The sequence below is a fragment of the Girardinichthys multiradiatus genome, chromosome 23, assembly GCF_021462225.1.
Source record: "Girardinichthys multiradiatus isolate DD_20200921_A chromosome 23, DD_fGirMul_XY1, whole genome shotgun sequence".
NCBI lineage: Eukaryota > Metazoa > Chordata > Actinopteri > Cyprinodontiformes > Goodeidae > Girardinichthys > Girardinichthys multiradiatus.
Window position 1 is genome coordinate 24,596,146 of NC_061815.1, and position 16,237 is coordinate 24,612,382.

Genomic DNA, 16,237 nt, shown 5'->3' on the forward strand with positions numbered 1-16,237 from the left:
TGTTTTTAGATTTTATTTGTAAAACAATTAATTAAAGAAACCTGACTGATTTACTATGCATTTTACAATGTTTTCCCACTTTTTGTTGGTCTATCATATAAAATCCCAATAAAACCAGAGGCCCTGTAAAATCCACAATCCCTTCCTAGCCAGTTAACTTCTGTTGCTGTCTCCACAGTTTCTCCAAACTTCAACTTTGAGTTTGCGCCAGTTACATTCCAAGTGCTGCATGTGTGGGCTCCAGTGTCAACAAAGTGCCTTTTTATAGCGTCCTGTGTGATGGTCAAGCTACATATCTGTTAGAGGCTGTCAGTAAGCTGCCCCTCATCTGGGGAAATAAGGAGCCTCCTCTGTCATATTTAGCATGGCCGGCATGGGAATGCCTAAAGCAGGCACTCATCAGCGTCAGCGAGGATCATCTTGGTTATACCATGCTTCACTGAAGCCCTATGCAATATCTGGGAACAATGTGGTCATAAATATTTTGGTTTATAAATACAGAAGGAAATATTTCTTGAAGCAGGACTTCCTATTTTGTTTAATCGCTGCTTTGTGTTTGTATTAGCAATTATCAAGCCCTAATCAAGCATGACTGAAGGTTAAAGACATATCGAATAGTGGCCAGCCAGGAATCAAAGTTCATTTCTAAGGAGTTCTCATGACTTATGCTATTTATATCTGTGGTTTACATGCTGCTAATTATGGACGATAATCTAAGTATGTTACCTGTAACTATATGAATGAATGGAAACCTTAAAGTAGAACTACACTAATTTTCATAAATACACAGTTCTGGCTTTTTTAAATTGCCAGAGATTACTGGAGTTTTTTGTTATAATATCGCTGTTGCTGTTAGCATTTAAAGGGTTTTTGTATGTTTGTTTTGGTTTTTTACAGACTTACCATTATTTTATTAATAATTATCTATAACATTCTAAGTTTTTCCAAGATGCAAATATTATGTCTATCACACAATCAATAATAACCTTCTTCAGAGCTATCCGAGGTTATTTTTGTGTCTACATCACACATTATTTCAAATTCTTATATACTTTACAACAATTCATAGGTATTCTAACATGTCGTCTTATCCAGGGCTCAGGCTCTTATTTTATCATAGGGATACAAAAACATACAGCTCCCTTCACACACATCGTGACTCCTGTAAAAAGCATTAATATGCAATAGTCATTTATTGCAGTAGCATAATCTCTCACTGAAAAATATATATAGTGAGGGCATAAAAACCCATGTTAAGAAAATATTGCTTTCACAAAATCACTGGTGCCACAATTGTTGACATGCCCACTTCAGTCAGTCAGTCATTTTCTACCGCTCATTCCATAGTGGGTCACGGGGAAGCTGGTGCCTATCTTCAGCAGTCTACAGGCGAGAGGCGGGGTAGACCCTGGACAGGTCACCAGTCCATCGCAGGGCAACACACAAACTACCATGCACACACTCATTCATGCAATTTAGAGAGGCCGATTAACCAATTAACAGGCAAAATCAATTGTTGTTTTCTTTCCCCCCAGTTTTCAAATGTCAGGCCAGACTTTAAAAAAATCAGTTGGAGATTTATTTTAAGGCTTTACATCTTTATCAGGGGGTGTAACAAATGTGGAGGGCGCTGTGATAAAACCTTAAAATTTTATGTGCAAAATCTATGCCTCCTGAGGTTTGTGACACCAAAAGTTTTGATCAAAATTTTATGAAACATTTAGTTTTATAAAGCCTTTTAAATGCATCGAAGCTCTGACACAATGATTGAAAGAGTTTGTGTTTTTTCCCTCTTGTTATCCCCTCGCTTTTATTCTTAGAAATTGGGTTTTCAAACATTAACTATTCAATTGTGATTTGTCGTGAACACAGTAACGCCATGTGTCACAAACTGCTAAACGAGTCTGAATGCGCTGAAGAGGAAGTGACAGATTCAGTTTATTCACAAAGGCAGAGCTGCACAAAAGATGGAATGTTCTTTATTGAAATGATGTCTCCACGAAACAAAATCTTCCTTAATAAACCATTAAAGAGCAACTGCCTCTCAGCCTCATTTGTGCATCTGCAGCTGGATGCTTGTGACTGAGGATGACTTAACGTTCGCATTCAGAACCCAGGAGTCTTCCCGCTGGAAGATAGAGGTAGGCAGGTGCAAAATCAATTTTTAATCTCAGCGGAGATAAAGAAAATGTTGTTTTATTTCCCCACTAGGCTTCTGCTGAGTTCAGAGAATCAATTTGTGAGAAAATACAGCATGATAAAAAACTCACTTGAGATAAAACAGTCTAACTGAATGTAAAAGGTGTCACTTAAAAGGTAGAACAAAAGCAAAATTGGAGTTTCTCTGCACATTGTATATAGCAGAACAAATGGAAGCCTTTGTTACATGGTGGTCTCTTTCAGTGCTTTACACCCACTGAACAACTGAGAGCTGGGTAATCCCAGTAACTCAAAGTGGAAAAGGTCAGAAAATTGAGTACCAGCCTGCTGCTTGGTTCAAACTTCTGACCCTAAACAAGGAAACACAGCAACAACCTCCGATCACAACTAGCTCATCACTTTCAAAGGTGCTGCCACAAAAACACTTGTGTATTTGTTTGCATCTATGTTTGCAGTGGGAATGCTGGTGCTTGACCTCCCTTTGACAGTGTCTGGACACCTGCTGCAAACACAAACACACACACACACATGGAGAGGAGATCCGGTTTTCACAATCAAAGCAACCCGAGGTCAGGATGTAAATCTTTGTACTTGCCCCCACCCCCTAATCGCCTTTTTATAACCCCACAAAAACACCCCCTCATTTCAACCGTACTCTCTTAGCTCTCTGCTAAAATAAACTCAGTGAGGTAAGTGCACAAGGCATCCTGAGATGAGTTTTATACGGACTGTTCTTTCAGGGCTGAGGAGTGTCCGACTTGAGCAGGGAAGCATCCCAGATCCGGAGCGGGACAAGGCACAAAACCACAGGGAAACGAGAAGGAAACACAGGTACGTTTGAAAATAAAGGCTTTCTAATCATCAATAGGCTTTGACATGAGACGCAATTAGACTAAACGAAGTGTACTGTAATGAAGTACATCATGTGACTTTTGATTATCCTGTTTATACACTGCCTAATCAGAGGCTTTAGTTAACAGCATGGATATGTCCCTAAATCAAATTAAAACTAATTTACAACTTAAACCTGTTCTTCTTGGAGCTGTTAAAGAAATTCGGAGTTATTCAATATTTATGTCACACAAACCACATTCTCTTGTATTTATTATACACCTTTGCAAAGGAAAAAAATTGAAGATGCATTCAGGATTGGATGAAATGACCAGGCAGAGGATGCTGCAAGCCAAAACTCTGTCTCAGGAGGCACGAGGAGGTAAGAATTTAACAGAATGACACAAGGGACTTATGTTCACTTTTGGTTTTTAGGGTTATATAGCTCATCACCAAGGATGGCATGGTCTGAAAGGCGACAGAGGTGCACAAACACAAATAAGTTATCTCTCAGTTACAGCTCAAACAAGCTTTTAAGACCTTATTTTCCATGTCAGCTCCATGGGAATGCAGGCACAGCCCTATTTTGTGCTGTGTAAAAACTGTCCAAACTAGGAGGAAATATGGCTGTACACCCCAGCTGGCTAAGAGCATTAATGTTGCTATTGGAGCTTAATGAATGGGTTATTTCTTAGTTTTTTACTGAGTCTTAACTACATATGTTCATCTTCAATTGAATATCAAAGAATACCTTGACTGGTCTGTCTGTCAATATGTCTACTGAAGATTATTATTTTGTAAATCACCAGAGCTGTGTCAGACAGGTCAGCACTTTTAGGGCACATAAAAGGAGGTGGGGGTGCCATGTTTGCAAGAACCACTGCTGCTTATGTGTTTATAGCATGCAGTTTAACATCAAAAATTAGAATATATTTAACTCCCTATTCTGCCTGACATAAAGGGATATCACAGCAGGGTGTTTCAGATGTAACTGAACCAGAGATCAAAGTGTGTAACTTCTGTCCTTAGAAACATGTGGACACTGATACTCTAAAACCCTTTGAGTGGTAATGGGTGGAGGAAAGTCTCCAAACATTCCAGCTGGGACTATCCCAGCTGCGCTGTTTGTTACCCCGGTGACGTCTGCTAGCAAGGCGTTGAAAATTATTCTCCTAAACTCAGCAAAACGTGACTCCCACCACTGGATTATACACAGGCTGATCAAAGGCAGCTCCTCCAGGGTGGCATAGGCCCAGACTTCTCCACACACTTATCATGTGCGAGTAAAAAGGACCATCTGCTCTGACACAAGTCTTTCATCCAAAGATCCTATTTATATGCCCAGTTTCCCATTTAACTCGGGAGCACAACAAACATTACACACCACTTAACATCATCTCGAGGCTATTTCAGGTCCTTCATCACACAACCCAAGAAGGGAACCCCTAAGCAAAAGCTGCATGGATACTTAGTGACGGCGCACATGCTTTGGTTTTTAAATATCAGTCCACCTCAGCTGTTTCATGTTGACGCAAACAAGAAGAGCACTGGGGACTTTGACTTGCCAAGGGTCCTAATTACTTTCCTACGTTCCTTCTCTTTGCAAATTGTCTGTTCAAAGTTTTTCATTTTATGAACGTAGATTTGGAAGTCCTGATAAAAAAGGTAAGGCAAAAAATCTAGGGCTTCTTTAGTAAAACAAACTAAAGAAATGAGAAAAAAAAGGTAAAATATCAGCCATTAATTGTACCCACAATTTGTTACAAAAGCTTTAAGCAGAACAGTGAGTTTAAAAAGCAAAATGGACAGGGAATCTTTAACATATCAAAGAATTATTAAATAAAATGACAAAAACAATATTAAACAAACACAGAATAAACAGCATTTACACATTTCTTATTTCACAATTACTATAATTAAAAAGATTAAAGGAATCTGGAGGCACAAACAGAGGATGGGTAAATGTTTGAACTTGAAACCATTGGTTTCCAGCCCCTTAAAAGACACCTTTACAATCTCCATATGAACAATGCATTAACAGGGAAAATCGTCCTGAAAGACTTCCTGAAAGACGACAGAAAGGAGCTACATTTGCAAAAACCACAGAAGATTTCATTAAAACATACAGCATATCAACCTGAGCCAGAGGTTGAATCAATTGAGAGGCACGAGGGATGGATGGACCATTAGAAGAAGTTTGAAATAAACCATACTTGCTTTATGAGCTATACACCCACTTACTGCCGTTTACGGATTGAAGTTTACTATTTGTGACATTATAGAAGCAAATAAATGCATTGACGTATGTTTTCACACATTGAATGACATTTGTCTGTGTTCCCTTATGACAGGGTTGAACTTGGGGAAGAAGATCAGTGTTCCTAAAGACGTGATGATGGAAGAGCTTAACCTTTTGTCCAATCGAGGCTCCCGCATGTTCCAAGAGAGACAGAGGAGAGCCGAGAAGTTCACGCTAGAGAATGTTATCAATGGACCTTACAACACCAATGTAAGAAATGCAGAGGGACCAACAGGTGGTAAAATGCTGAAGGATTCGTTTTTACTGGGAGTTTATGTGTAGACCAACACAGAGGGGTTTATAATTTTGACTTGGGAGAAAAATCATGCATAGTTTTCTTTTTTTTTTTAATGCAGTGCAACAATTGCCAACAGAAGTCATAGGGTCAGTGATGTGAGTCTGCTCTCTTGACAGGACCCCTGTTAGTTCTTTCCATAAATCTGGCCTTTATGGAAGAGGAGCAAGATAACAGAGAAAATAAATAAAATCTTTATTTCAAACAGGTAAACAACAAACAATAGCAGAAAAACAATGAACAAAAACAAGAATAATAATTAAACATAAATTAAAACCTTCTTTCCAGTTTAAAAAGGAGCAAGAAAAAGCCAATGCTTATTAAATTCTAACTCCATCTGAATCATCTAGCATATAAATAACGCATTTCATTCTAGAATATCTTAATACTTTCCACATTATAAATATTTATACTTATAATTTGTCCTCCATGTCACAATTATCCAGTGTACATGATCGACAAATCTACCTACACAATTCATTGTTATACAGCCAACAGCATCTACACCTGTAAATGCAAACAGTCTCCTATAAGATATCCATACACATTCAATGCATCCAATCGTGTTTAATGTACAGTACAGCTCACCCAGCAAGTATTGCATAAAACTCTGCACATCCATATGAATAGTGATTTATTACTATAATTTTTTTATTGATTTATATTTACACATTTTAAGTCTTCATCCATACTGTTCCACAAACTCACTCCACAGACCGCAAGGCACATTCTCCTCTGTTTGTGTTTTATTTTTTAAAACTTAGCTCTCCTCTTAACTTGTAACCTGTCTTTCTGTTGCAAGAATTTTTTTTTGTTAATTTCATGCTTCATACATTATTTGACCAGTTTTGAATTTGCCAAGATCCGTAAATTTCAACGTTTGCCTTTTGAAATAGTGAATTTGTGTGCTCCGGATATCCATCTTAATGAACCATCCATGTTGCTTTTTTGTAATGTCCAAAGCAGCTGTAAAATGCTTTAGTATGTGTTTCCCCAAATCTCTACACAGTAGGTATAAAGAAATCAATTAACAATACAGAATAGAGGTGACTCGTGGTTTAGAAGAAACCCACTGACCCATTCACAGTTTGCAACAAGTCATGTAAGGATACATATGGAAGAAGGTGATTTGGACAGATGAAACCAAATATGAAATTTGTGGTAGAAAACTAAGGCTGTGAACCACCTTGAACACAACATACCCACAGTGAAGCATGATGGTGGAGGCATCATACTGTGGGGATGCTTTTCCTCAGTAGGGACATTGAAGATGGTCAGACTTGATGGGGAGATGGGTGGAGTTAAATGTAGGCCAATCCTGGAAGAAAACCTGTAAGAGGCTACAAAAGATTTGAGCCTGGGGTGGAGGTTCACATTCCTGCAGGAAAACAGCTCTGAACAAACAACCAGAGCAAGAATACAAGAGCTTAGATCAAAGCATATTCATGTGTTAAGAGTGGTCCAGTTAAATCTAAGCCTAGGTCCAATTGAGTCTGTGATAAGACTTACAGTACTGGCTCAGGGTGCTGAAGTGTTAGCATGCAGTGGTATAAAAACCACCATTATTTTCCTTCCACCTCACAATTACACACAACTTTGTATTGGTTTATCAATTAGGTGTTGTTTGTAAGATTTTTATTTACAAAGGCAGATTTAACAAAAAATGTGGTATTGTGTTCTCAGTTTTTCACTAAAATCTATAAATATACAAATATATGTTGGACGCAGGTCTGCATCGGTTACATCTTAGTGAATGGATGTCTTTGGTGCTCATTATTGCTATAAAGTCAGTATTCACATGGTTCAACATTTGGAAAGCTCTCCAAAAGTTGCTGTCTGGGGCAGACTAGTATCACTATTACAACTTTCAAGTTCAAAACTGGTCATGTATTGTCATTTAAAGGTTAGATACATTTTCAGGGATCTTACCCAGTGTGTTTCCTAGGTACCTCTAGAGCTCAGTCCCCCCCAGCATATGGTCCCCATGCAGCAGGGAGGAAAAGAAAACCAGACTTTCTCCATCCCCGGTAAGCACAGCCTGGTCATGAACCTTCAGAAGACTGTAGCAAAGAAGGGCAGTCCCGATGTCCTGGCTCCAGGTAAATGGTAACACACTGTGAGGAACGGACTGCCACAAGCCAAGACTGGCTCTTAGCATTGCCAGCGCTTGAGCAATGCATGGACACTGTTGCACTCTGATATGCCAGAGCTCACCTTTCCAATCACACTCTGAGCACATTAATTTGTTTTATTATAATCATAGCCGTGGGAGCTGGCAGTTTGTAGAAAGCAATTATCTTGCGAGCATCTTTGCTGAGGGCTGTTGTATATTTGGCCTGGCAGATAGCACTGCTTCCAGTCTGACTGATGAGCAACTAAGCTCTGTTTATTATCAGGGATTCACACTGAGATCTCATTACTGGCATTCCTATTGCTGACAAGAGTGACATCAGAGAGATTTGTATGTACATTTTTATCCCTGTGCACTTCATAACAGCATGTTACTTTTATTCAACGGTTGGGGGTTGAATTCAATTTAAGTTTCTCTACTGAAATGATTCAAAATTACTCAAACACATCATTAACTGTACTTTTATTTGGATTCGACTTGATTTCTATCACATTTTTCCTTGCCTAGGCTACTCCGGACCCCCAAAGGAAATTCCACATGAGAAGTTCAACACAACAGTAATCCCCAAATCCTACTGCTCTCCGTGGAGGGAAGCTTTGGGAAGCAACGAAGAGCTTCTGAACGCCCTGAATACCCAGCTGCCACAACCCCCACAAAGACTACAGCCTGCCAATTACAGGTGCTTCAACAGGTAAACCTGCATCTCCATCCACTGAGAAGTCTGTGCAAATAAATCAAACACTGTTAAACCATGTTGAGCTTTAAGCGTGGATGATGAGGCCCATCCACTCCAAATAGACCCACAGATGACGTAACCCGAGAGATCCATTATCATCTTTTCCCCCAGGCTCCAGTCCATGTTTCCACAGGTTGAAAATGAATCCAGTCTCTGGCTTTCACCTCCTTAGACTGTGGCATCATGATGGCTATTTTCAACTCTAGGCCTTGACAGTTGATCCACAGTAAGGGAGCGGGAGGGGGGGAGGGGGGGGGGGGGGGGGGGGGGGGGGGTTTACAAGCTTTCATGACCCAATAAGCACACGAAAGCTTTCACATGGCATACATGCAAGACAGAGCAAATGTGAAGCCAAGGCAGATGGAAAAATGAGGACGGCACGAAAGACAAACTGAAAGAAACGCTGTCAGTCAAGCTGATTCAGTCCACTTGTAAGGAGATAAGGAGATGCACCCCCTGTGGAGAGATCCTCTTACATCCTCAAGATTATTATGAAATTACAGCATCTTAAAGCTAAACTCTAATAGTCGAGAAGAGTGGTTGAGTTCAGGGCACACCCAGTTTTAATGGTGTTCAGCCCCTGGTGGGTTTTAATGAATAAAATAAAACCTTATTTAAAGCAGTATCATGTGTCATGTAAAAGTTTTTCCACGTTATCTAAAGGAGAGCTACTTCTCATTGAAACACACTTGATGTAATCCACTTGTTTTCTCCACCCTCTTCAGAACTCCAGTGCCATTTGGCGGCACAATGGCCAGCAAGAGAGTCATCCCGGTTATTGGCTTTGAGGCCGTGGAGTCCCAGAACCTTCCCGGCCTTGCTCTGGACCGCATGTGCCGACGGCCAAACTTCAACAGAGCACCACGAGGATGGGGAATTGACTACAGCCCTGAATCTAATGAGCTATGACAGTGACTTTATGAGATCAAACCTGAAGCACGAACCTCTGTCCTTACGATGATCCCTCTGTTGATCGCTACAAGCAAAAAGAGAGGCTGAAAAAAATAACACTCTAGCATAATAGTGGTTTGCAACTGATGAGTGTTGTGCGCATACTGAGGTAGGCGCTGATGGACGGAGTCACAGGTTTACAATGCCTTGCAGAAGTATTGATATCCATTAGGAATAGGTTGTAAAACAACATCGCAAGTTTTGAATAATTCCTCAAAGCTCTGATCAACCTACCATCTGACAATAGAAAACGTATAGTGCAACCACAAATCTACCATGACATGGTCTTCCCCTTTAACTGACAGTTCAGACGGGGAGATAATTATTCAGAGAAGCAGCCAGGTGGCCTACTGCAACTCTGCAAGAGCTGCTGAGATTGATAGCTCAGGTGGATGAAACTGTTCACAGGACAACTATCGGACATGCACTGCACAAATCTGGTCTTTAAGGAAGAGCAGCAGGAAGGGAATTTGAAGAAGCCATGAAATGAAGACAGCAAACATGTGGCAGAAGGTACTCTGGTCAGATCAGGCATAGAAAAATGTTTCCCCAATAATCAAAATCCTATTTTTTTGGCAGAAAACTAACAGCACACCATCCTGAACCAACTATCCTCAAGGCTAAGGCATGGTGGTGGGAGCTTCATGCTGTAGGAAAGCTATTCTGTAGCAGGGAAATGAAAACCAGATTTACCTAGATGGAGCGTAGACCCAAAATATTTAGTTTTAGTGGAATGTTTTAGATCACGAGCTTAGAATGGCCCAGTCAAAAACCAGGCCTGAATCCAGTTGAGAATCTTGATGTCTAGTTTTACTGAACCTGACCCAGAGTGGGCAAAAAATCTCAATCTCTATAGATATGCAAAAATGGTAGAGATATACCCCAAAGGACTTGTAGCTGTAATTGCACTGAAAGGCGGTTCTACAGAGTAATGACTCCAGGTGGCTGAATGCAAATGCATGCCCCATTTTTCAGACTTTATTTAAAAAAAAAAAAAAAAAAAAGAGCTGAAAACCATTTATCTACTTCCTTCCACCTCACAAATATGAACTACTTTGTGTTGATGTATAACAGAAAATTGCATTATAACACATTGCAGTTTGTGGTTTTGACATGTTAAGTGGTTTAGGGAGAAGTAATACTTTTGCGAGGTGCTGTATAAAGTGATTCCTACATGTTTTCTTACCCATCAAAACTCCTCTGTCCTCTCTTCTGGTTTTAGTTTGTGGATTTAATTCTTCTCTAAATACAACCGCCAAGAGAATGCAGTAATAAATGTACAAGATGATAATTATTGACAAGAGTGTCATTTTAATGAGAAGTGAAAACATGTAAAGAAAAATTTACAATAAAGTCAATATGATGTTCAATATTAAGATTGTGTCCAATAAAAAAAAACAAAAAAAAAAACTAAATGTAACTGAAAATGCACAGACTTAAAAATTCTTCTCAGTACAACTCCAGGTGATACAATGCAAAATGAGACAAATATTCTCCAAAGACTAAGTTTTTTATATGTACAATGGCTCCATATGGTCCTGGTCATATTGAACAAGTATCCTCGTGTTGAGAGGTTGTTTTTACTGGGTTTTTTTTTTGTTAATATATCCTAAAATGACCAAAGTCATTAAGTAAAACCCTCACTGTCACCTCTCATGGCACAGGATTCATTTGCTGCTCTGCAGGTTGTATTTAATAAGATAACTAATTCCTGTGCAGCATGTTTCTTCCAGAAGTTGTCCTCAGCCCGAACGAAGCCTTGAACATGCATACACCCAACCAGGTTTGACATGAGAAAGCGAGAATCACAGCCCAACATCACTCTTGCATCTATTCGGTGTGGCGTGAGCCATGTGCCGAATGGGCGCCCATACGCTGGGGATCCTGGGACGGATAATGGATTGTACCTGGTGGTCTCATTGTCATAGGAGGGGGCACAGGAGGGGCCATGGGATGAAACATTGGAGGGCCATAACCTGAAGATAAAGAAACATTTCAGTATATTTTCCCTGTGCAGTCATTCTGCCTCAGTAACCCTAATGATGGGAATCATTTTACCTGGTGGAGGGGGATTTATGCCAGGCGGCGGGGGCAAACCAATGTTCATGATGGCAGGCGAGGAACTTGGGTCTAGGTTGAAGTAGTTAGCGGGAGCCTCTTCATCTAGAGCTGGTGGTGGAGGCAGTGCTGACAGAGAGAGATTTATTGTTATTTTTTTTAACCTAACGAAACAAAGTCTGTCACAGTGTATAAGTTCCAACTTTCTGAGTCTGCACTCACCCCCAGGCAGGCCAGGTATTGGATCCAGTCTGGTACCCATCTCACTCACTCCCTCCTTCCCACCATCCTTTCCTCTGGCTGCCTGAGACCTAAAGAGTCACAGCATCTGTGTTAGACAGCTTTTCGCAAAGCATCCTAGAAAGGTGTGTGGCGCCTAAAAGCAGCATTCATCGTACAGAATCTCTGTGTCCAGCCAACTCTCACTGAGTCATCTATAATCACCTTGTAAAGGCGCTGTAGTTAATATCTTACTGACACTTGTAACACCGATGTTGGGATTAGCTCAGGCCGCTACAAACACTCATCAACCGTGAACAAGCACATTAAAGCTCTTCCCTCACAGTGGCACTGCTTGGTGCGACTGCACAGGAGTTCAAAAGTATCTTACCTTCCCCACTTGACAGTGAGCCTCCTTCCATTAATGATTAGTTTGTTAAAGGACTTTTCTGCAGCCATCTCTGCTGCCTGCCGAGTGGCAAACTGGATGAAGGCACACTGCTGTCTTTGGACTATAGTAATGGTCCGTATTTCTCCAAATTGGTAGAAGTGACTCCTGTTTAACAAGAAACGACTTGTTAACATAATGTAACCTAAAGATAATGTACAGAAAAATTGCTATTTGAATTCATAAGGGAGCTGGTAATAAAATCCTCACTTGAGTTCTCCATCTGTTACAGTATCTCCCAGTCCTCCTATGTAAAGAGTGCTGATGGACTTGTCCTCAGGTGGGTCCAGCCGGGGCATAGTTGAAGCCCGCTTCAGCAACTTGTCAGCAACTGGGTCATTGATGCCATAGTAACGATCTTTAATGTTCTGGTCCGCCAGAGGGTCCTCAGGATCTGTAGGCTTCTCATGCCTGCGGATAAACAAAGTGATTTTCAACAAAGATAGAAAATACATGTCAAACTGGCCACTACACAAAATCAAACATTTGTATTACACCGTTCACACAATGTTTGCGCAACACGAAGGAATATAAGGGCATAAACGCAGGGAGACACACACACCACCAAAACAAATGGATCAGCTGAAACATGTCATAAGTTTCAAAGAAGATGCAACAGTACAAATCTGCCTATTATAAAACACTGAGTAACATCAGATTACTAAAAACTAAAATATTTTTATACAACCGTATAAAAATGAATTTTGGGATCAAGTTGATTTTATAGGACATGATTGTGGTGCTGCTCTAACTTTGTGGTTGAGACTCAGAGCACGGAGACTTGCTGTGTACAAATGGGAACCTGTGATGTTCTTGGCTGCATGATTAAATTAGCGAGCACAAAATGCATACTTGAAAAGGTAACATTAAACAGTACATTAGCTCCTTTATTAGCTTTGATCCATTATTCTTTAAGTTGGATGGCAGCAGGAAGTTAGATGTTTCCTCTCTACTTAATTTTCAGCCCACATGTTTTCCTGACTCCAATTCATTTCTTTTCGATCACCTGGAAGTCTGAGCAAGCAAGTTAAATTAGATCTAATTTTTCTCTGCCACGTTTGGTCTGGGAGTATGAAAATTAATAAATCGAGCATTCACTGATTCAAGAAATGTTTAAGTGATGGTAAAAGGACAATAAAAGGTACAGAGGATCATTTGAAGAAAGGTTTAATTTGCATCATAAAAATCCGCAGGACGAAAAATAAATAAATACAACCATTTTTTAATATAATAGTGTCATTAAACCTAACTATAGCCCTGAAGCATTGCCCTTGTGGCAAATTAACGAAACCTAAATAATAAAGACAAAGAGCACATTTTCTCTCGGTGGACCACCTTGACATGAAGAGAGGAGGGGAACTTATATTTTTGCTTTGTTTTGTTATTTCCATTATGACTTTCATCAAGACATCATGGAGCTCTCTGTCTTACAGAATTCTGCACTGAGCCCTTTACCCAACACAATAGTCTGAGACACCTGCTTCTGTCTAGAGACTTTTCAAATAGCTTGTGCTCTTTTTATGTTCTTGTTAACCACAAAGAAATTATGCATTATTACTTAGAAAACAACATTTAGGCATAAACCTTACCTGTAGGGACACTCCTCTCCTCTCTTACACTCCCCCTTCACCCAGAAGGAGCAGATATGAGGTCGGTTCCTCTTGTAGTATGGCGTAGTTCGGGCCAATTTAAGCAACATATCACTCGAGCTTGGAGCCTTACCAAGCTGGCCTACTGGTCGAGTGCCATCAGAATTGGCTATCTGTTAACACATTTAAAACAGAGATCCATGATCGAGAACTGAAAAGTTAATAAAAATGAATAAAGCAATTTTGAAAATCATTATTTCACCAAAATCATAATGAAACTAATGTTGCGTTGTAGGAAAATATAAAAAAATCTAGACGTTGATATTACACTGAATACTAATTAAAGAAAATCAGGAGACAACAAATATTACCCATAATTATAGTTACTGTATTACACTGTATCTGGTATAAAATGTGCTTGAAAGAGCAGTTATTTTGCAATCATACCTCTCTCTCCATGTTCTGTGTGTAGTACTCTTTGTTCACATCAGACCTAGGAACCTCATCTTTAACAGAGAGGCCGGTGTCTCTGACCTGGATAGGCAAACCTGCCAACCACAAGACACAACCACTGGTTCAACTCAGAGTTATGGGCTGTGAAATGTGACACACTGGCCAAATCTTGCGCAAATAATCAAAGACTCACCATATTCCAGGTCCAGAAGGCACGTCTGACAAACGTTCTTCATTTTACTGCAGGTCTGACAGACCTCGGTCTTCTTAAAACGCATCCGTGTGCCTGGGCACCATCTGAACACGGTAAAGGGCCGAGCACAGATCTAACGGTGGAAAATTCAAATCTCAGGCAGGTACTTACAATCAAAATGATGTTTTATGAGTAAGTCTCACAGCATAATGTAATACATGATCAGTTACAAAACATACCTTGCATTCTTTTCCATACTTCTCCTTGGTCTGTAAAATGAAGCATGAATACGTTTACACTTCCACACCTCTAGGTATGAGTGCAGTCAACACAATGCAGTACATGAAATCTTACCATACGGATGTACGGATTTTCCCCTAAACATGTCTGACACAGAATTGGGAAGTCCTGGAAGAGAAATCACAACAGATGTTTATGCAGCAAAATAAGCATTGCCTACATTGACTTATCCACATTTAGTAAATACTCTCAATCTCACTTAATGCTTCGGTATGTTAGCATATGTGCATGTGTGAATACAAGAAGTCCTGAGACAAGCTCTCTCCCACTTTGCCATCTGTTGAAGGATGCTGTTTCAGTCAAAGTGCCCGCTGCTGAACCTGACCCGGCTTGAATCCATCCTTTACACAACAACAGCCAAATATCAAAATATAAGTGGCTCTTGTGGTTTAAAAGGTCAGCTTCGTATTTTAAGGTTACAATGTTAAGAGGCTGGTGTTTTAAGAAAACCAAGACGTCAAACGCCCGGCATCTCGCTGTTTTATAAATCACGGCTACAGGCAGCCAGTACTGTTGGTTTCTTTAGTTTAAAACTGTCTTTTACAAAGTAAAACTCGACATTTTATTTCAGTTACTCATACTTCAAAGTTGGAGCTAATGTCTACCCAGTAACGCAGTTAGCTTAGGTATGTCCCTTGAGTGCCGCGCAGACGTAATATTTACATTTCTAAGTGAAAAAATATTCATTTATTCGACTAAATTATAAGACCACTATAATGTTGATTGGCGGGTTTTGTAACTCAACTTCAGAATGCAACATTTTACCGGATTGCGATCATTTCAGCTTTGTTAGCTCGCTAGCTCTAACTTTGTTAGCTCAATGGCTAGCTCTGACAGAGGCCGTATTTATGTGTAATTCGAAAACACTTCTTTACAGATCGATCTTTACAGTCGTTGTTTTGCTTGTTTACCACTGAATCATTAGTCTCGTTTTCATTTTTATTCAGGTAACGTTTATATAACAGCCAATCGCAACATGCAGATGGCTGCTAAAGAAAGTAGCAGCCACGCTTCAACAGCTAGCCGACGCTAGCTAGTGGAAACTACTAATCAAACGGAGATCATTTTAGAACCTACCACCTCTTGACTTTTGGCTTCTATATATTTAATTCATCCTTACTCACTGCGGTGAAAAAAGATGATATAGATTAAACGTACCGCGTCTTCCCAGTGCTGTCTGTTGTAGGTGTTTGAACCCAGGGAGGTCGCCATTTTGGAAAATATAAAGCCAAACGGCCCAATACGAGAAATCACAGAGCTACAGTACCTGACTCTGCCTTAAGGTGTCGCCATGGTTCCAAAATAACAGTACAAATACGGCTCATTTGAAATATAGTCCGTTATTAATGTCGCATCACATGGCAATTTTATAAGTAAGAATTTAGAAACGTAACTATATCCATTATTAGAAGAAATTAATGAAATCAGGAAAATGTATTAATTGAAAATGAAATAGCCTTTAACTAAACCTTTGGGCTTTACATGCTACATATAAATTCTGACATATGTAGCTTATTGTTTCTTTGGTTAATTTTTTGTTATGGTTTTATTTTTAACCTAAGGCCATCTGGATC

General features: G+C 39.8%; 2 protein-coding genes across 3 annotated transcripts; one reads left to right on the forward strand and one right to left on the reverse strand.

Moving 5' to 3' along the window:
* Positions 1–2,856: 2,856 nt before the first annotated feature.
* LOC124860803 (myozenin-2-like) lies at positions 2,857–10,773 on the forward strand. Of its 2 annotated transcripts, none has more exons than XM_047354375.1 (6): positions 2,857–2,991; positions 3,284–3,373; positions 5,343–5,500; positions 7,531–7,684; positions 8,224–8,407; positions 9,178–10,773. In XM_047354375.1, exons 2-6 carry the CDS (start codon positions 3,298–3,300, stop codon positions 9,359–9,361), a joined length of 756 nt encoding a protein of 251 aa, XP_047210331.1. In that variant the 5' UTR covers positions 2,857–2,991; positions 3,284–3,297; the 3' UTR covers positions 9,362–10,773. The 2 variants fall into 2 exon arrangements, with proteins under 2 accessions (XP_047210331.1, XP_047210332.1); XM_047354376.1 differs by having other exon boundaries at positions 7,531–7,612.
* rbm22 (RNA binding motif protein 22) lies at positions 10,692–15,945 on the reverse strand. The gene is made up of 11 exons (XM_047354373.1): positions 15,822–15,945; positions 14,718–14,771; positions 14,603–14,632; positions 14,364–14,496; positions 14,165–14,265; positions 13,718–13,890; positions 12,339–12,539; positions 12,072–12,236; positions 11,684–11,772; positions 11,462–11,590; positions 10,692–11,379 (listed from the first exon to the last, which is right to left on the reverse strand). The coding sequence occupies exons 1-11, from the start codon at positions 15,873–15,875 to the stop codon at positions 11,234–11,236; spliced, it is 1,275 nt and encodes a 424-aa protein (XP_047210329.1). The 5' UTR covers positions 15,876–15,945; the 3' UTR covers positions 10,692–11,233.
* Positions 15,946–16,237: the final 292 nt, after the last annotated feature.